Below are 20,939 nucleotides of genomic sequence, written 5' to 3'. Positions count from 1 at the left end.
GCAATTTGGGAGGCTGAGGCAGGATGATAACACATTCGAGGTCAGCCTAGGCAACTTAGTGGGGCCCTAAACCACTTAGCAATGTCTCAAAATATAAAGGGCTCCCCTGGGTTTAATCCTCAGTATACACCCCCAAAAGAGTCTATTAAGTACCTATTTTTTTCTCAATACTTTTCTAGAACATGATCTCCAATCAGCTGTATTGTCTGTTCTAGTCCTATTAGCATTTGTATTTCTTAAATAACTGTCATAATTTAATTCCATTCCCCAGCCTTCCATCATGCCTATGACTTCTTCAGCAAGGATAAAACTGGCTGTATCGATTTACATGGACTGATGTGCACTTTAGCTAAATTGGGAATGAATGTAACCAAACATGATGTCTATAATGAATTAAAATGTGCAGATATTGATCGTGAGTATTTTAACTTCTCATTATCTTCTCATAAAAGACTTTAAAAAAAGACTTTTACAAATATATGTTTTTTTCTCACTTGACTGGATAAAGGGAGAAATAAATCTCCCTGTTTGCCAAAATTAAGTAAAACCTTTATTCACAGTTTTACTTTAATGGTTTCAGTTAGCCATGGTCAACCATGATCCCCCAAAACATGTATATTTGTCTTGACTCTTTCTAAAGAAAGAAACCACATTCATATAACTTTTATTGTGGTATATTGTTATAATTATTCTGTTTTAATGTTAGTTATTATTGTTAATCTCTTACTGTGCCTAATTTATAAATTAAGCTTTATCATAGGTACAAATGTATAGAAAGAAACATAGTATAAATGGGGTTCAGAACTATTGGAGCCTGGTACAGTGGTGCACACCTGTAATACCAGCAGCTCAGGAGGCTGAGGCAGGAGGATCTTGAGTTCCAAGTCAACCTCAGCAACTCAGTGAGACTCTGTCTCTAAATAAAGTACCAAAAGGGCTGGGGATGTGGCTCACTGGTTAAGCGCCCCTGGGTTCAATCCTTGGTACCAAAAATAAACTATTTGAGGTTTTAGGCATCCACTGGAGGTCTTGGAACATATCCTGTGCAGATATGGGGGACTACTGTATATATTTCCCTGTAAAGATATCAAGAGGTATGTGAACAAATTATGAAATCAAATTAATCCTCTGAACTATTTTTTGAAAAATCCTGTATGGAAACTAACAATGATTATCTTCTCTCAATATCAAATTCAGGTTACCTTTCATGATGTTCATTTTGGAAGGTACCTTGAAATAACAAATACAGAGGCATAAACAATTTCAAAACTGACAGGATGCCAAGAAAATCCATTTAAGTCATAATAGTACAAATCTCCCTTGTATCATTAGGATCCACCTACACTGAGTTTTAAATGACAGAGAATTTTTGTTGATATTTTTAAAGCATAAAGATCACATTTTTATTGAATATCCTGACCTAATGGATTAGTACTCCAAGCTGATACATTGTGTGGAAAATATATTCAGCACATTATCTCCTTTCACCTCACCTCACCCAACTGTCAGTGCCCATTCGGTCAAGTTCCACGTGTGATTTAATGTCACCAGTTAAGGTATCACTAGTTTCCACTAACTGCCTAATTTTATTTTCTGTTCTTCCTAGGAAATACACACATATCCCCTTTAATTGCCCTCACAATCTTCTAATTTTAGAAAAAATGGGATACAGCTTGGATATTTTATAGTATAATAGGACTGGATATGGAGTGGGAGGATGGGTGAATTCCTTGTAAAAATGATAAATCTCTGGAAAAGGAGTGAACGGACAGGCCTGCAGTGCTGGGGAGCCCTGGCAGAGTGTTTACACTCACCCTTGTTTCTGCAGGCTGCAGGAGTCTAGTGTAATGATGCTACGATGACTTTAAGACCAGAGCTTATCTGAGCATCTCTCTAGCCCTAAAATGCTCTGATTTTTAAGTATTAAGTGGTCCAGGGTGCTTTATCTTTTACAATTAATATATATTCTAATATTTTTTTGTATCTTATCCTTGTTCTGAGCTTATATTTCTGTTGCAGGAGATGGGAAGGTGAACTTCTCAGACTTCATAAAGGTGCTAACAGATAAGAACCGCTTCCTCAAGGCTGTGGGTGAGCAGAGATGTTACCGAATAGATGGCAGTTGGGTAGCTACAACCTACTACATGTAAACATTGTTCACTTATGCCTCCAATCAGGAGACAAATCAGGAAGCTGTAATTTTGGGATATGATTTATTGTTGTGCTGCTTCTCCAAAACATTATTTGCTAAACAAATAGGGTTTTAGTTTGTTTTTGTTTTGTTTTGTTTTGTTTTGTGTGTGTGTGTGTGTGTGTGTGTGTGTGTGTGTGGTACTGGGGATTGAACCAGGGGCACTGTGCCACTGAGCTACACCTCCAGTTTTTATTTTTCATTCTAGACAAAGTCTCACTAAGTTGCCCAGGCTGCCTTCAAACTTGAAATTCTCTTGCCTTAGCCTTCAGGTATCTGGGATTATAGATGTGTACCAGTATGCCCAAACCCAGTTTTAGAATTTTAACTGAAATAATCACGCAGGTACTGGTATTATCTAAAGTTCTACTTCGGGTGATACTGCCCTTTAGTCTCCAATGAGAACATAAGTGACAAGGGTAGAAAATTTTAGTTTCATTTTCATAGTGTTTTAATTCCTTACCAAGGATGTGCACTACTTTCAGAGGCATTCCTTTTACAGAAGAAAAAACATTTCTTTAGAAAAACAAACATGCTCTCATGCATGGAATGATAATATACTGGGGTCTTTTGTTAGCTTGTTCATTTTGGTTTTTGGTACTAGGGATTAAACCCAGGGGTACTTTACCACTGAGCTATATATCCCCAGTATTTTTTTTTTTTTTTTTTTGAGGCAGGGTCTTGCTTATTTCTTTAGGGCCTCACTAAGTTGCTGAGTTTGATCTCAAATTTATGATCCTCAAAGTTTCTGGGTTTACATACATAAATGCTTCAGTGCCTGCTGATAATATACTGTTTGTAAAAAAAATCCCTCTTGGCTAGGCGAACACCTGCAATCCCAGCAGGTCAGGAGGCTGAGACAGTAGGATGGCAAGTCTGAGGCCAGCCTTATCAACTTAGTGAGACCTTGTCTCAAAAGAAAAAGTAAAAAAGGCTGGGGATGTGGCTCAGTGGTTAAGCGCCCCTGGGTTCAATCGCTGGTACCAAAAACAAAGAAAGAAAGAAAAAAGTCCATCTTCACTCTGATGATGCCTCTACCCTCAGTAAAAATCTGCTAGAGGTTAAAGAGCATTTTCTCACACAAGGCTATAAATGCTCTATAGGTATATTTGAAATATTGTTATTTGTGCTCTCATAGTTTATGAACTTAACAAGCTTCCTTGGAAAATCTAACCACTATTCATATCATGTTTTCTAGGATAAATACATTTCAAATTCCAAATACTGCACAGTTTAGAAAACACAGCCATCCCTAAATTATGAATTGTCTTTAAGACAAAGAAAAGTTACTGCTTGCAAATACTTTGACAGTGGGAGTTTTCCTGCAAGCCAGAGATAAGTTTATGTACAATTTCTTTGCCAGAAGAACAAGACATAGTTCGTAACATACAGTCCATGCCTGTGTTAAAAGTATTACTATATTTACTTAGAAGTCATTGAGCTAAAAGTATTTTTATATTTGATGATTACTCGGTCAAGTAATCAAAATGAACTTTCTACCAATTAGAACAAAATTTTAATGATTACTATATCTAGTTCCTTATTTAATGCTATTATAGGAAATATGCAGTAAAAAGACTGTTTATTACTTTTTGATGGATGGTTTGTTCAGAATGCATTTTGAAATCTATGTTTCCCCTTCCATAGTTCCAGAGAAGGAATACCATTTAGATTTAACTGGCAACCCAGGGGTCCTATTATTTGAAATCCTATCGAAGCTTGTAGAGACTTCAGCCCTGCCAAGAAAGGCTATATTGGAAATAGTAAGGTAAGTGGCAAGGAAAGAGGCAAGAACAACCTTCTCAGAAGCACTTACAAGGATATGTCACTAACATCCTACTCTATGATGTCTGATCCAAAACATAGGAGAAATTATCTAAGCAAATGGTCATGTGCCATAACATTCCTGCCCAGCTCTGAAATTGCAAGGCTGAGCTCAGACAAACTCAGGACCCTGTTGTGAGCCTAAGATATCCAAGAAAGTTCAGCCTTCCCTACCTAATACCAGAGAAAGAGAACCCAATCTTGCTAAGTTGCTTAGGGCCCTCAGTAAATTGCTGAGGCTGGCCTTGAACTTGCCATCCTCCTGTCTCAGCCTCTGGATTTGCTGGGATTAAAGGTGTGCAGGAATGATTTTAAGTGGAGCATCAAAATCCAGTGTGGAATACAAGACCCTCCCATACCCACTAGAACTACCAGAGACTCTCAACAGGTCCTCTGACTTTGAGAGGTGTAGCAAGTTAAGACCTCCCAAGGTTGTCTGGACTAGCATGGGACCAGAATTAGACTTCAGTATAAAAGATGAGAAAACATTCTCACATCCAAGTGTGTTAATTTATTCCAGCAAAGAGCACTAAAAATAAATCCCTTCAATCTATTTTTATCATTGTATTATAGAAATTAAATGTTGCCATTATCAATCTGTTCAATTCATATTCTTTAAAGTTTTCTGGTACCACACTTAAGACTTAGAAATACAAAATACCACCAAAAGGGTAAAAATAGTCTTATGCCTCTCAATGGGTAGTCTATTATCCTCTCTCTCCATCAGATGTAGAACAGAGAAGGGTACACAAACTTCTACTTTTCATTTCATTCCAGTTCAAAGCCTTTTTTTTTTGGAGGGAGGATACTGGGATTAAACTCAGGGGTACTCTAGCCCTGAGCTACATCCCCAGTCCTTTTTTATTTTTTTTATTTTTTTTTTATTTTTCATTTTATTTTATTTTGGTTTTCATTTTATTTTGATTATGTATTACATAACACACTGCATGCTACATAGTATATCAAATAATGTTCTAGCATGGGTAGATGACCATACTGAGTTTTTTCCATCAATCAGGAAAATGCTTCCTTAATCAATGTTCTCCAAACCCTTTGATTTATAATAACAATTAACTCCGGATACCCATCTATCTCTTTCCATCAAACTCCACTGGTAGGGAAAATGGGCAACCCTTTTTTCCTTGCTCCCGTTAGTGAACCTGTGGATGTAGGCAGTGGCCACTCCCGGGATAACCAAGCACATGCCCATTATACCGAGTCCTGGAAGAATTTTGAACCACATTTCGGCACGGTTATCTAAACCAAATCCCTACCCCTTAGGCTCCTTAGAGGTGACCGGGATTGGTTCCTTTCCCAGTCAGTCCTTTTTTATTTTGAGACAGGTTCTCCCTAAGTTACCCAGGCTGGCCTGGAACTTGCAATCCTCCTGCCTCTGCCTCCTAAGTTGCTAGTTACAGGCATGTGCCACTGCACCTGGTATTATTAATTTAATTTAGATATTTAGATATAATTTAATAAAGATATATATTAAATGCTTGCTATTGGTACACAAATTTGGCACTTCACTTAACCTCTCAGCCTCAGTTTCCTCATCTATAAAATGAAGAAGATAATAACATCTGCCTTAAAGGGAAGTTGTAGGAATGATATGTGAAAAGGATATGTGAAGTGCTTACCACATAATAAAGCTCAATAAATGTTATATTATGTGGAAATAATTATTCTAAGCATAGAACATACATATAATAGATTTTAACCCTCACCTCCCTAATGAGTATATACTATCACCCCAATTTTTACAATGAAAAAACAGCCAGATTCGGCAGTACACATCTGTAATCCCAGCAACTCAGGAGGCTGAGGCAGGAGGACCGCAAGATCAAAGCCAACCTCAGCAACTTAATGAGGCCCTATGCAATGTAGCAAGAATCTGTCTCAAAAAGAAAAGATAAAAAGAGATGGGAGTGTTGCTTAGTGGTTAAACCCTGGGTTCAGGGTTTTGTTTTGTTTTGTTTTGTTTTTGGTACTGGGGATTGAAGTACAGGTCAGTTAAATAACTTGCCCAGGAGTCAGTGATGCTTAGATTTTAGCAGTCTGATTCCAGAACCCATCCTTTTATCTATTCTCTATGCTTCCTCCTACACCCAGTAAGTATATAGGAAATGTTAACTGATGTTAGTGTTTTTATTGAAATTGGATTACAGTTGATATTTATCTAATTATCCTATTTAGTTGTTAATTACCTGATCATCTTTTTTTTTTTTGGGGGGGGGTGCTGGGGATCGAACCCAGGGCCTTGGGCTTGCAAGGCAAGCACTCTACCAACTGAGCTATCTCCCCAGCCCTCCTGATCATCTTGTTATCGTCTGGTTCCTAAGGAAATTTAAATTGTCTAAGACAAAACGCCTAAGGGAAGCCAGAAAGGAAACTCTAATCAGACATCACCAACATGGATCACAGCTGAAGAAACAAGATGGACACCACACTAAAGCACCCACCCACAACCAAAGTCAACAGAGTATATCCAATTGACAGGCACTATAGCACATATCACCAGCAGAAAAATCTTTTACTACAAAGCCACCCTACAAAATTGGTAGAGGCACTGCCCTGCCAGATTTACCAGAAGCATGAAAAATAAGGTAACATGACACCTCCAAAGGATCACAATAACTCTGTAGCAACAGGCCCAAAGAAAATGAAATGAATGAACTGCCTGAAAATTCAAAAGAATGAATTTAAGAAAACTTTGAAATTTATGAGAATATAGACAGACAATTCAACAAAATTATACGATATAGCTAGGCACAGTAGCGCATGCCTGTAATCTCAGCAGCTTGGGAGGCGAAGGCAGGAGGATCCTGAGTTCAAAGTCAGCCTCAGCAAAAGCAAGGCACTAAGCAACTTAATGAGACCCTGTCTCTAAATAAAATACAAAACAGGGCTGGGGATGTGGCTCTGTGGTCCTGAGTTCAATCCCTGGTATCAAAAAAAAAAAAAATTATATAATATAAATGAGAAATTCAGCAAAGAGATACATATCACTAAAAAGAGCCAGTAAACAAATATAAATAAAATATTTGTAAGAACCAATCAGAGCTGGGAATAGTGGCATATAATCCTAGCTACTCAGGAGGTGAGGCAGGAGGATTACAAGTGTGAGGCTAGCCTAGGCAACTTAGTGAAACCCTGTATCAAAATAAAAATTTTTAAAGGACTAGGAAAATAAATAAATAGGGGTATGGACGTCACTCAAGTGCTAGAACACTTCTGGGTTCAATTCTCAGTGCTGCAAAAAAGAAAACAAAAATAAAAGAATTAAAAGCTGGTTGTGGTGGCACACACCTGGAATCCCAGAAACTCTGGAGGCTGACACAGGAGGTTTTCAAGTTTTACGTCAGCCTCAGCAATTTGGCAAGGCCCTAAGCAACTTAGTGAGACCCTGTCTCAAAATTAAAAATAAAAAGAGCTAGGGATGTGGCTCAGTGGTAAAGCACCCCTGTATTCAATATCCAGTACAAAATGAAAAGAAAGAACCAATCACAACTTTTAGTGCTAACGAACTCAATAATTGGAATAAAAAATAGTTTAAGTGACTCAACAGCAGCCGAAGAAAGCTGAAGAAAGAATCTCTGAGAGGACAGGTCTTTTGAAATGATTCAGTCAGATTTAAAAAAAGAAAAGAAAAAAGAAAAAAATTGAAAAGAATGAAGCAAACCTTAGAGACTTTAGGGATACCATTAAGCAAGAAAACTCTGGTATTATGGGTGTTCCAGGAGAAGAAAAGAGAAAATGCATAGAAAAGAAATTCAAAAGAATAATTGCTGAAATTCTTAGGAAAGATATGAACATCTAGGTCCAGTAAGCTCAAAGAATCTCTAATAGATTCAACCAAAAAAAGATCCTCTCCCAGGCATGTTAAAGTACAAGACAGAGAATTCTAAATACAAGAGAAAAACATCAACATATAAGGGAATCCTCATTAGATTAACAACAGACTTCTCTGCAAATATCTTACAGGCCAGGAAATAATGGGATGATTTATTCAAAATGCTGAGAGTAAATAATACTATACCAAACAAAGTTATCCTTCAGAAATTATAGAGAAATAAAAACTTTACAAGACAAAAGCTGGGTATTAAGTTACCCAATTAAAAGATATAGACTGTCTGGCCAGGCATAGTGGCACACACCTATAATCCTAGCAGCTCAAGAGGCTGAGGCAGGAGGATCATGAGTTCAAAGCCAGACTCAGCACAAGTGAGGTGCTACTCACCCTGTCTCTAAGTAAAATACAAAATACAAAATAGAACTGGGGATGTTGCTCAGTGGTCAAGTTCCCCTGAGTTCAATCCCTGGTACACCCCCGACCCCCAGAAAAGATATAGACTGTCTGAATGGATTTAAAAAAAAAAAAAAAAAAAAAAAAGAGACCCAACAATATCCTTCCTATAAGAAATTGACTTAGCCAGTAAAGACCCACATACACTGAAAATGAAAGAATGGAAAAAGATATACTATGTAAATGGAAACCAAAAGTGAGTGAGTATAGCTATACTTAAATCAGATAAAATAGACTTAAAAGTCAAAAACTGTAAAAAAAAAAAAAAAAAAAAGAAGGTCATAAGAAAGAAAGAAAGGTCATTCTATACTGATAAAGGAATTAATTCAACAAAAGGAAATAATAATTATAAATATATATGCACCTAAGCTGGAGCACCCAATTATATAAAGCAAACATGATTAGATCTAAAAGGAGAAATAGATTCTATTATAATAATAGGAACGTTAACACACCACTTTTATCAATGAAGACAAAAAGATCAACAAAACAAAGAAACATCAGACTTAAACTATATTACAGACCAAATGATCATAACAGATATTTTCAGAACATTTCATCCAACAGCTACAGAATATATTATTCTCATCAGTATGCAGAACATTCTCCAGCATATAACATGTATTAGGCCACAAAACAAGTCTCAAGAATTCAAAAATATTGAAATCATAGCATGTATTCTCTCTAGGACATAAAACTAAAAATCAACAAGAGGAACTTTAGAAATTGTACACATATATGGAAATTAAACAATATTCTCTCTCAGTACTAGGGATTGAACCCAGGGGTACTCTACCATTGAGCTAAATCTCCAGTCCTTTTTATTTTTATTTTGAGATAGGATCTCACTAAATTGCTGAGGCTATCCTCAAACTTGTGATCCTCCTGCCTCAGTATCCAGAGCACCTGGGATTAGTGTGTACCACCACATCCAGTTTGTCAGTGGTCTTAATAAGTATTTTTCTACATAAGACCAGGAAATCTTGGGCAAGAAGAAAGAAATAAAAGACCAAGGGCTACAGTCAAATGGTCTGTGGAACTGGGCATGGTGGCACACACCTATAATCCCAGCTACTCAGAGGTTGAAGCAGGAAGATTACAAATTCAAAGTCAGTCTAGGAAATTTAATGAGGCCCTTCGCAACCTAATGAGACACTGTCTCAAAATTTTAAAATAAAATAAAAAAGGGTCAGGGATGTAGCTCAGTGGGAAAGCACTTATAGGTTCAATCCCCAGAACCAAAAATAAGAAAAAGGAAAAGACCTATGAAAAGTATCAGTAGATATTCTACAAATGTCATAGGAATAGACACTCAAATATTATTGATTACATGAATTCAATTTAAAATAAATTTATTCAACATATATAACTTATAATTAGACTTTTTCTTTTTGTCCTATAACTCTTTGTATCCTTTTCTGAACTACTTTTTCTTCTTTTTAAGCTATTTCCGAAGAAAATTCCAGGATGCCCGTGGAGAAATATTGTGGAGTCCCCATCCTAGTGAACATGGAAAAAGGAGATTTAAGCCAGATATATGCACACCTCCAAGCTCAAGCACCGCTGCCTTTGCTAATGCTGCCCGGGTTGCAATAATGAAAGAAAAGGATTTATTTAAATTTCTTGAAGAGCTCAAGAGTAAGAGCCATTTGTTCCCTCCCCACTTTTTAAAAGGATTTATTGATATGACTACTCAGAAATAAATACTAGAGGCCAAGAGCAGGGCCTGAGACTCTTCTGAGTAACTGCTCTCTGTCATGCAGATACCATTTGGATGCAAAGGTATCCTTCCCCTGAGTCTTCAGATTCCTGGGTGAAGCCTAAAGTCTGCAGATGGGTGTGGAATAGAAACAGGAAAGTGAAGAAGAGGGGCCATGGCCCATGAGAGAAGAACAGACAAAAAGCAAATAGGCACAACATTTGTCTTTTATAGGAATTTCTTATATTGTTAGTGACACCATTTTGTTTTTATCTTTTTAGGATGCAATTTCCCTTCAGATAGCCCATATTCAAAAATACCCATCTTTCCATTGTTTCCTAATGTGGATGGGGTGGTGATGGGAAAGCCATTCAGAGACATACAAAAATTAGAAATGCTAAGGAAAAAGGAGCCTCTGAATTTCTTTGAGGACTATTTTTTCCATAAAAGAGACTGGAAAACACAGGTGAGATTTAGGTTATGTCACATTAGCTAATTTTAACTCTTACATTTTTAAGTACCAACGTAACAGAACTAATAACATGCTTTCTTTTTAGTCATTATATTTCAGACCAGATTCCATAACCATAACCATATTCCTAAAAATAAGCCCAGATGTAAATATTTCATTTAATTTCAACAATTTGTTAAGGCTTCCTGAAAAATGGCAATCCTAAATTTGGGGTTGGGAATAGGGAATTCAAGAATATTAACAATAAAAGGCTTGAGGTCTATCTCCACTCCTCTCCCACTGTCTCAGGGACTAGAAGCTGCATTTTGGACTTCCTTGATCACCTCAAGACTGTAGTTGGCCAGACACCATGGATGACAGGACCAGGTCCATATGAATTAAGTACCATTCTGACCTTGATTAGAATCCCAGCTGTATCTTCTGGGATTAAGCTGTATTACCTCTAACTTATTTTCCCCTGTATACTTTGTCATCATTAATTCTAAGGTCACAGGCAAATATGCTCATATTTTCAGAAGAATTCTCTCAGGAGCTGTATCCTTACCCCAGATTGGTTGCAGGTCTCTCTGCTTGAGCAACAGAATTGGGATTTGTCTAGAAACCAGCCCAGCCTGTTGGAGGCATATCTGAGTTCCAGAGGTCTATGTCTGGTTCACATCATTATGAAGGCCCTATAGGGTTTTTATGGGATACTGGAGGTATATCACTATTACAAATTACCTTGTGGTCAGACTTTTATCTCCCCAAACAAAGTCATACCCAGGCACATGTCACTGACAAGATGGAAATAAATTTATGTCCCAAGGGGCTACAGTTGTAGCTCAATGGTACAGCACTTGCCTAGCATGTGTGCAGCACTGGATTAGATCCTCAGCACCACATAACAATAAATAATAAAGGTCTAAAAAAATCCCCCTATAAAAAAATTATATCCCAACATTGAGTCTCCCCTCCCCCATTATGTTTACTGTCAATTTTTCCAACTAGAATATAAAGTTCATGTAGTTAAGAACTTTCTTTTTCTTTCTCTTTTTTTTTTCTTTGCAATGCTAGGGATTGAACCCAGGAACTGAGCTATATCCCCAGCCCAACTTTATTTCTTTTGCTAAGTATCTCTAGCACTTAAAACAGAGGTTGGCCATTATTTTTATTTTCTTATTTTGTTTGGTTTGATAGCAGCTGGGAATCAAACCCAGAACCTCAAACATGCTAAGCATATATACTCTACCACTGAGCTACACCCCTAGCCCCTTTGGATGAAATAAAATTATAATACCAATAGTTTATTTTTTGAGGACACACTATGTGCTACTAATTTAGCAGAGAAAGCACCAATAGCTTGCTGTATGGTCCCTGGCTTCTACTTTTGTCCCCTTTGATCTATTCTCCATTTACCAACCAAAATGGCTCTGTTAAAATCATCTTGAAATCCTCCAAAAGTTTTTCATATAACTCAGAGATAAAAACAAAATCTTTATAACAATTTAGATCCTACACAATCTCAATCTACGCCTTCCAATAACTTTAGCCACTAGTATCTATTTAAATTTAAATTAATAAAACTACAAATCCTGTTCCTTGGTCATACTAACCACATTTCAAATGCTCAAGAGCCATATGTGGCAAATGGATACCATATTAGATGACACAAAAATAGGACATTTCCATTATTGTGAAGAGTTTTACTGGACATCACTGACTAAGACCCTCACTGCATGTCCAGCAATCTCTCTTCCCCTGCTCACCCTCCAGCAGCTTCACTCCACTGCAAGTTCTCTCTACTGTGCCTTACACATCAGACTTGCTCTCATCTCACACTCCAGCTTTGTTCTCTCTGCTTGAATGCTGTTCCTAGACATCTGCATAGCTCTCTCCCTTGCCTCTTTCTCTTGTCTCAAATGTCATTTCAGAATGCCCCTTCTAACAATCGTAGTAAAATCACAATCCCCACATTGCCAGTGTACTAAATGCCATCACTTCAGATGGATAATTTTATGTTATGTGAATTTTCATCTCAATAATTTTAACATATGTATTTAATTAAAATCACAACCTCAGCTGGGTGCAGAAGTGCACACCTCTAATCCCAATAACTCAGGAAGCCAGAACTGGAGGATTACAAGTTCAAGGTCAGCCTCAGAAGTTAGTGAGAGGTCCTAAGCAATGTAGTGATGAGACCTTGTCCCCCCCAAAAATAATAATAATTAGACCAGGTATGGTGGTACACTCCTGTAATCCCAGTGGCTCAGGAGGCTAAAGCAGGAGGATTGTGAGTTCAAAGTCAGCCTCAGCAACCTAGCGAGGTCCTAACAAATAGTGAGATCCTGTCTGTCTAAAATATAAAAAGGGCTGGGGAAGTGACTCCATGGTTAAGCACCCCTGGGTTCAATCCCTGGTTCCAAAAAAAATTTTTTTTAAATAAAAAATTCACAACCTCTAGTACCCCATCCCCTTCCCTGATTTTCTCCATAACATTTATTACTGCCTAATATATTACACACTTCATGTAACAGATCACAAATTTTGCATATGTGTGTATATTATATCCACACCTACTACATCTAATATATGTGTACATAAATATTATACTGCATCTAATATGTCACGAATCTTAAGATATATATTTACATGTCTAACTATACAATATATGTATAAATATATATTAGATGTACTAATCGGATTAGTACATCTAGTAAATATACATTATATCATAGATCTGTATAGTACATTAATCTAATATACTACAACATCTAGTCTACTATATACTTGTAAATGTTGCTTAGAACTAAGAAATGGGACTTTCAAGTTTCAGAATGAAAGTAACAGAGCTATATGAACACTCCCCCACCCATCTAGCTACTCTGCATGCCCCATCCCACTCACAGATTTCCCATGAGAACATAAAAATACTAGATGAAATTAAATGACAAACATGGCAGGTTACAGTGGCACACACCTATAATTCCCAGCTGCTCAGAGACTGAGGCAGAAGGACTGTAGGTTTGAGGCCATCCTTGGCAATTTAGCAAGACCTGTGTCTAATAAAAAAGGACTGAGTATGTAGCTCAGTGGTAGAGTACCCCTGGGATTCAATCCCCAGTACAACATTCCCAGTATTCAAAGCAAGGAAAATCCTCAGGTTTCATAAAGCAAGAGAGAACTGGCAGTGGTGCATGCCTGTAATCCCAGTACCTTGGGAGGCTGAGGTGGAAGGACCTGAAATTCAAGGCCAGTCTTCACAACTTAGCAAGACCCTGTCTCAAAATAAAAAATGAAAAGGACTGGGGATATAGCTTGGTGGTAAGCTCCCCTGGGTTCAATTTTCAGTACCAAAAAATAAATAAATTTTTAAAAATGAAAAATAAAAACCAAATGAAACTAAAGCCAGAATGAAAGCTCATGAAGTGGCTCTGGGCATGGCCAAGGAGGGGAGGCAGTAGAGCACATGGCTCCAGGCCCTGATGTCTAAGGGCTAGGGTTGGGTGACCATCCAGGATGAGAAAATGTATACCCCTGGAGGTAAGCTGGCATTGAGACCTCCACAAAAACAAATTTTGGAAGGACTGTCTTCTCAGTGAAAAGAGAAGTAAAAATTCTACACAGGCCTAAGTTTGATTTGCCCAAAGTTCTAAATGGAAAAGCAAGTATTTTGTGATAAGTTTAAAAGTTGAGATTGTGAAATATACAGATATGTAATCTGAATTTATAATTTCCATATCTGATGAAATCTCTAAATTCATCCTAAAAACGAATTTTAAGGTCTGGGGATGTAGTTCAGCAGTAGAGCACTTGCCTACCATGGGGCCATGAGTTTGATCCCCAGCACTGAAATTTAAAAAAAAAAAAAAAATTTTAAAAACTGATTTCAGATCTTAGCTACCTTGAAAAGTCTACCAGATACAAATATATCAAAATCCTAGGATTCACACAGTTCACACACACACACATTTTTTCACAGATAGACAAAAATTAGTTATACAAGGGAAAAAACCTACTCCGAGAAAGTCAGGAATAAAATAAATACGAGTAGTATTACAATAATTTGATATAACAGAGTAATATCTGAAAAACTGTTAAAGTAAATACTACTCTTTGCTGGGTGTAAGGGCACATGCCTGTAATCCCAGAGTCTCAGGAGGTAGCAGAAAGAACTCAAGTTTAAGGCCAGCCTCAGCAACTTAGCGAGGTTGTAAGCAATTTAGTGAGACTCTCTCTCAAAATAAACAATAAAAAGGGCTAGGGGTGTGACTCAGTGGTAAAGCACCCCTGGCTTCAATTCCCAGTACCAAAAAAAAAAAAAAAAAGTAAATCTACTCTCTTTAAATTATTCAGGAGATTTTTCAAAAGGAATGAAAACCCTAATGGGGGGTGATATACAGAATGGGGGACAAGGGCTGATTTTAAAAGAACCAAGTGGAACTACCAGAGATGCAGAATTTAATTTTTTAAAAATTAAACAGCAGATTATTTATAGCAAGAAGATTGTGAACTGGAAGAGAGAGCTGAGGAACTTAACCTAAAATGCAACACAAAGAAAAACTAAAGGGGTAATAAACATGGAGGGTAGCATGAGTAATTCCAACATAATACAAAAAGAGCGCCAAAAGGGAAAAAAAAAATAGAAGGGGTGGAGAAGAGGCAATATTTGAATAGATAATGGCTGAGAATTACGTAAACTGATCACTATCCAAAGTGATGGAAGACATGAATTCTTAGATTGAAGAAAACACTCTGGCGCTAGCTACATAAAAGTAAAACTGACTTGAAACATTGCAGTGAAATTGAAGATCATGGGAAAATACACTTTAAAAACAACCAGAGGGTCCTGGAGATTTGGCTCTGTGGTAAAACACTTGCCTGGCATGAGTGAGGTCCTGGCTTCGATTCCCAGCACCACACACACACACACACACACACACACACACACAAAGCACTGAAAGACAACAATAATAGAATATTAAACCAAATGTAGGACCTTCCTAAGTGTGAGACCTATATAATTGTACAAGTCACATGCCCACGAAGCTGGCCCTTAGAGAAAGGAAAAGTAACGGGATAAGACCCCAGGAAGGACTGGGTGTGGTGGTCCATGCCTGTAATCCCAGAGCTGAGACAGAACGATCTCAAGTTCAGGACCAGCCTCAGCAACTCAGTAAGACCCTAAACAACTTAGCAAGACTCTGTATCAAAATAAAAATTAAAAAAAGAGCTGAGACGTGGCTCAGTGGTTTAGTGCTCAATTACAAAAAAAAAAAAAAAAAAAAAAAAAAAAAAAAAAAAAACAAACAGGAAGGAACAAATAAAGGATACAGGATTGACTTTGCCCTAGGAATTCAGGAAAAACTCTCACATAAAAAAAAGGAAAGGAAGAAAAATTGGGTTAAAGGATGGAGAAATCACAGGGTGAACAGAAGAGTTAAAAGAATTCATATTAAATAGCTTTAAAGAGAGAAGATCAGCCAGGCATGTTGGCATACACCAATTAATTCTGGCTACTCAGGAGGCTGAGGATTACAAGTTGAGGCCAACCTGACCAATTTAGTAACACCCTACCACCAAATAAAAAATTAAAAAGGCTGGGAATGTAGATCAATGGTGGAGTACTTGCTTAGCATGTGCAAAGCCCTGGGTTCAATCCCCAGTACCACAAACAAACAGAAAAAGAGCCAAAATCATCAGTTGAGGAAGTTTGAAGATCTGGCTTTCCAGCAGCCACTATAAGCACTGTAAGAGTGATAATAGTGAATGATGAAAGGGAATGTCAAGCAGTACTGGTGACTTGGATAGAACTACATAATATACATTTTCAAAGAGAGCAAGCAGTATATGTAATTTCCACTAGTAATTGTTCAGTAGCACAGTATAGGGGAAACAGACATGGGTTGCCTGTGAGAAGTTTGGAAGTAATAGAGGTGGTACTCTGTGGAGGGCACCTTCATTTTTGGTGCTTTGTAATAGCTTGGAAAGTTTGAGTCAGGATGGAGTTGGCGCCCCCTACCCCCCATATTCATACCATAAGCCATCTGATCTGTATTTCTCTTATGAGTAGGTTTCATCATTATTAAAGAGCATTTACTAATGCCCAATTTATATGTGGTACTATGCTAGGGGGTCCAACACAAATGACAAATAGTTTAACAACAACCTTATAAATCATATGCAGATCCTCTCATACTGAAATATATTTTTGTTTATTATATCTTTATGCATAATTCAAACTAAAATGTATTACTAATCTTCTTTTTTAAATGTACATAAAGGCAGCAAATATAAAGCCTGTCAACGTATCTTCAAACTATTCAGATGACATCCTCGCCATCAACCAAATACTCAAGAAAAAGCAGACTTGGACAGTGGCTGATGCAGCTGCTATTAAACAGCATGTGAGTGTTCATAGTTGAATGCCTTCCCAGCTACATTAACAAAAATATTTTCCATTTCAATACTGTTCCATAAAACCAGGAGCATTTTTATCTGCTCCCTGTCTTTAAAATGAGACAAGATAGGGGCTGGGGAGATAGCTCAGTCGGTAGAGTGCTTGCCTTGTAAGCACAAGGCCCTGGGTTCGATCCCCAGCACCCAAAAAAAAAAAAAAAAAAAGAGACAAGATAGGAAGATGGGCATGGTGACACACATATGTAATCCCAGCAACTTGGGAGGCTGAGGCAAGAGGAGCATGGGTTCAAGGACAGTCTGGGCAACTTAGTGAGACTGTCTCAAAAAAATATATAAAGGACCGGGGATGTAGCTCAGTGGTGTAGCACCCTTAGGTTCAATTCCTAGTACCAAAAAAATTAAAATGACACAGGATGGTTTCTCATTTCTATCCACTGTAACAACAACATTTCATGCTCTATAATCAGATTCAAATATTAAATGTTAGGATTCATCCTGGCAATCACCTATGTAGGTACACCCAGCATCAGTTCTGTAACATTCATGTTTCATGCTGGAAATAGCAAATGAATAAAGGTGATAAACCCACTATCTCAGTGAGTAATGTACTCAGAGAATTGAGAAGAATGAAAGCTTCCTTATAGCAACTAACAATGTTAACAATAGCTTAAAGGTGCTTTCTAAGTGCTGGACGCAGCGCTATACAAGTATTCTACAAGTGCTCTGCGGGTACTGATTCATTTAATTATCACAACAACCCTTTGAGACAAGAGATGTTATTATTCCTTGTTATTTTACAGATGTGCATAAAAAGTTTAAATGACTTGCCTAAAGGTACTAAGCTAGTAACAGATTAAGGATTATAAGCGTGGGAGTGGATCCAGAATAAACACTTTTAACAACTCTATGCTTCCTGTCTAGTTTGTGTCCTGACTTCTTAGCAATTTTTGTACCCCACAGAAAAACAGTAGGATATAATTACTTTTTGCCATTTCCTTTCTGCATTTTTTCTTTGTTTTGGTGGTACTAGAAATTGAACCCAGAGGCTCTCTACCAATGAGCTACATCCCCACCCCCTTTTATTTTTTTGAGACAGGGACTCACTAAGTTGCCGAGGTCAGCCTTGAACTTGTGATCCTACTGCCTCAGCCTCCTGTCCCTTCTGCACTTGATACTAATGATCCAGTTCTCCTCAACACTTCTATTTCCTGTGACCTTTACATACTGCCTCTTCAGCTATCCTTGTCTTTCTGTGTCCTTTCCCTTTTTTTCTTAGTCCCTTAAGTACTAATATTTCCTAGTCTTCTATTCTCATTGTTTACACTGACCCACTCATTTGTTCAGTAATGTTTACCCAGGAACTTTGAGATCCGGAGATGTCACAGAGAGAAAAACAGTGTAACATACTTACCCTCAGTAAGTTTTGAGTAAGGGTAGAAGTCATGGCGAAGGAAATAGACAGTAGTAATGGGTTGGGATAAATGAATCAGTAGTACATGCCACAGAAACAAAGGAGCGAGCACCCAACTTGTGTCTCATCATGGCTCACATGCACAACAGAGTAAATGGAAGGTGCATGTAGCCAGAGGGCTCCATCCCTCAGGCACCAAGACCTATAAAGCTTGAGATCAACAGTTTGGCATCCCTGTAATCCACTCACAGCAGAACACTGGGATCTCTGTATCAGCTAGCATGATATTCTTTGAGCTATTTCAATCTACCTTCCTTGTTTCAAACATCACTTATATACTGCGAATTTAAATTTGTCCCACGCCAAGACTTGTTTCCAGTACTTTGTCTTAGTGATCACCTAAAAAAATTTCCACTTCTATGCTATCTCACAGCACATCAAATTCAACATGTCCTAACTAACTCATCTTTTGCAGCAAACTGGCTCTCCCTAGGGATTCTGTATCTCAGTTGTTGATACAGAATCCATTCAGTCACTGAAGCTTTAAGACCAGGAACCATCCTTAACTTTTGCTTTTTTCCTCATTCCTCACTTCTATCAATCACCAAATCCAGTCCCTCTCATTCTGGGTTATTTTTGAAATTTATCTTCATCCCATTTCTATTACCTCTGCCTTAGCTGAGGCCCTCCAGAGGTCTTACCTGTGTAAACCTGTAGAACAACCTGCAACCCACAATCCTTAGCTGTATAGCTGCTCCCTCCAACCATGCTCCACATAGCTGCTAATGATCTGACATGAAGATCCAACCATGTCACTGTCCTGCAAAAATGTGAAGGCTTCCCTCTCAGCTATGGCAGGCTTTTTCAATTTTCTACTTCACACAACTGAAGGATTTGTCTCACTACATGATTTTCACTAGGAAGGACTTTTCCAACCACACTGAGATCACTGACTTACAAGATTAAGTCTAAGGGTCTGCTGGTTCTCCACTGATACTCCATCCCTCTCTTCCCCCGCACCTCCACCTTTTTCTTCTGGTATTGGGGATTAAACCCAGGGGCATTCTACCACTGAGCCACATCCCCAGCCTTTTTATTTTTTATTGAGACAGGGTCTTGCTAAGTTGCCAAGGCTGGCCTCCAACTTGCACTCCTTCTGCCTCACTTCTGGAGTCACTGGGATGACAGGCATGCACCACCATGCCCAGCTTTCCCTCCCACTTTCAATGTGACACTCCAGCAATACCAAAGTGCCTGAGTTCCCTGATCAATTCCAGGATGCCGGCTGTATTTCAGCCTTTGTTTATGCTGTCTCCTCCCTGGAAACAGCTTCCCATCACCACTCACTCCCTCCCTCAATATTACCAAATCCTTAAAGACTTATAAGCTCAACTCATTCCCAGATGGTTCTCCTGTCCTAGGCTGAATCAAGTACCAATTATATGTCCTACCTCCATCCCATACTTTTCCCTATTTTAGTCCATTGTATTTTTATAAAATTTCTTATCTCATTTTTCCTAAGCAAAACATTTTGATTGTCCAGCAACACTTAGCTCACATGTCCTTAAGAGGCACTACCTAACGTACAGATTCAATGATTCTCCATACATAAAACTCTTGGGCTACTATAATTGTGATCCACAAGTCAAAGATATTTGGCAGTAACTACAGTAAACTACTCTCTCATTGCAGGTAAAGAGAGCTACAGATAACTATAATTTAGGAGTTGCCCTTGCACATCGGAAAGAAATGCTAAATCTCTGGCAGAAGATTCGAGGGGATTTGATTGGAATAGACACTAAAAATGAGTCCTTTTACGACACCTTTTCTACTTACACATGGTCCTGGAATGTTTGCCAAGAATTACTTTCTCCTAAGGACTTACGGTTATATGATGCCTACACCAATAAAAGTTCCTCACATAACTCTGGATTCTCTTCCCCATCGAATGCCAATGAAGGTGACACGGAGACAGGAAGAAAAAGAAAACGGAAAGGTTTCAAAGGGTTTCAACAATGAAATTTCTACATTTTCTAAACAGCTCATCAAAAACTACTTTTTCATAGTTGTCAAAATTATGGTTTCTTGCTTTTGTCTAGCACATTCTTAGTAGCTGGAAATTTTGCCATCTTTTGGATTCTGACCAGTAAAAAACTTAAGTCATAAAATGGTTTCCCTTTCCTTAAATCTTTTATAAGTAGATGCCACACTGTTAGCTCCACCTACACTCTGCTGCCCCCACCTGGCTTAAACCAGCCAGGGCCTCAGCAGGAAAGGAAAAAAAAACAAAAAAAAAAAAAACAGGTAAGCATCTGAGTGACTATAAATGGGAGGAGGTTTTCAAATGTATGTGGAAGTGATTAGAGGTAGCACATGATAATAACCCTTCCATTCCAGGAAATGATATCACCACCCCCACCCCCAGAGGAATGGTGATTAGATTTGGATGTTCCTAAGTCTTCTTAGCCACACACCTGCACACCTGTCACTTGGCTTGCTCCTACCCATTGCTGATCTCATCCATTGCCTATGCTAATGAAGAACACATATCTAATGAAGAAACAAATATATAACTATAGTACAAGTTATTGGAAGATTGTAATTTTATTGTGGTAAAATGTGCATTACATAAAATTTACTGTT

At 38.0% G+C, this 20,939-nt stretch overlaps 2 protein-coding genes across 2 annotated transcripts in view; one reads left to right on the top strand and one right to left on the bottom strand.

The window, feature by feature from the left end:
- Efcab3 (EF-hand calcium binding domain 3) overlaps positions 1–20,315 on the top strand; it is a 29,447-nt gene extending 9,132 nt beyond the window's left edge. The window contains exons 3-9 of the mRNA XM_047546544.1: positions 272–415; positions 2,020–2,091; positions 3,839–3,959; positions 9,763–9,956; positions 10,299–10,483; positions 16,750–16,872; positions 19,989–20,315. Coding sequence (XP_047402500.1) covers positions 272–415; positions 2,020–2,091; positions 3,839–3,959; positions 9,763–9,956; positions 10,299–10,483; positions 16,750–16,872; positions 19,989–20,315 — 1,166 coding nt within the window. The remainder of the gene's footprint in view (positions 1–271; positions 416–2,019; positions 2,092–3,838; positions 3,960–9,762; positions 9,957–10,298; positions 10,484–16,749; positions 16,873–19,988) is intronic.
- Positions 4,929–5,297, bottom strand: LOC124980697 (NADH dehydrogenase [ubiquinone] 1 alpha subcomplex subunit 1-like). The gene has a single exon (XM_047546545.1). It carries the CDS (start codon positions 5,256–5,258, stop codon positions 5,046–5,048), a length of 213 nt encoding a protein of 70 aa, XP_047402501.1. The 5' UTR covers positions 5,259–5,297; the 3' UTR covers positions 4,929–5,045.
- Positions 20,316–20,939: the final 624 nt, after the last annotated feature.

The sequence above is a fragment of the Sciurus carolinensis genome, chromosome 3 (assembly GCF_902686445.1).
Source record: "Sciurus carolinensis chromosome 3, mSciCar1.2, whole genome shotgun sequence".
Lineage (NCBI taxonomy): Eukaryota > Metazoa > Chordata > Mammalia > Rodentia > Sciuridae > Sciurus > Sciurus carolinensis.
This window is presented reverse-complemented; position numbering and strand designations above follow the sequence as displayed.

Coding starts and splice junctions, on each gene's coding strand:
- LOC124980697 (XM_047546545.1), bottom strand. CDS start 5,258: ATGTGGTTCAAAATTCTTCCAGGACTCGGTATAATGGGCATGTGCTTG.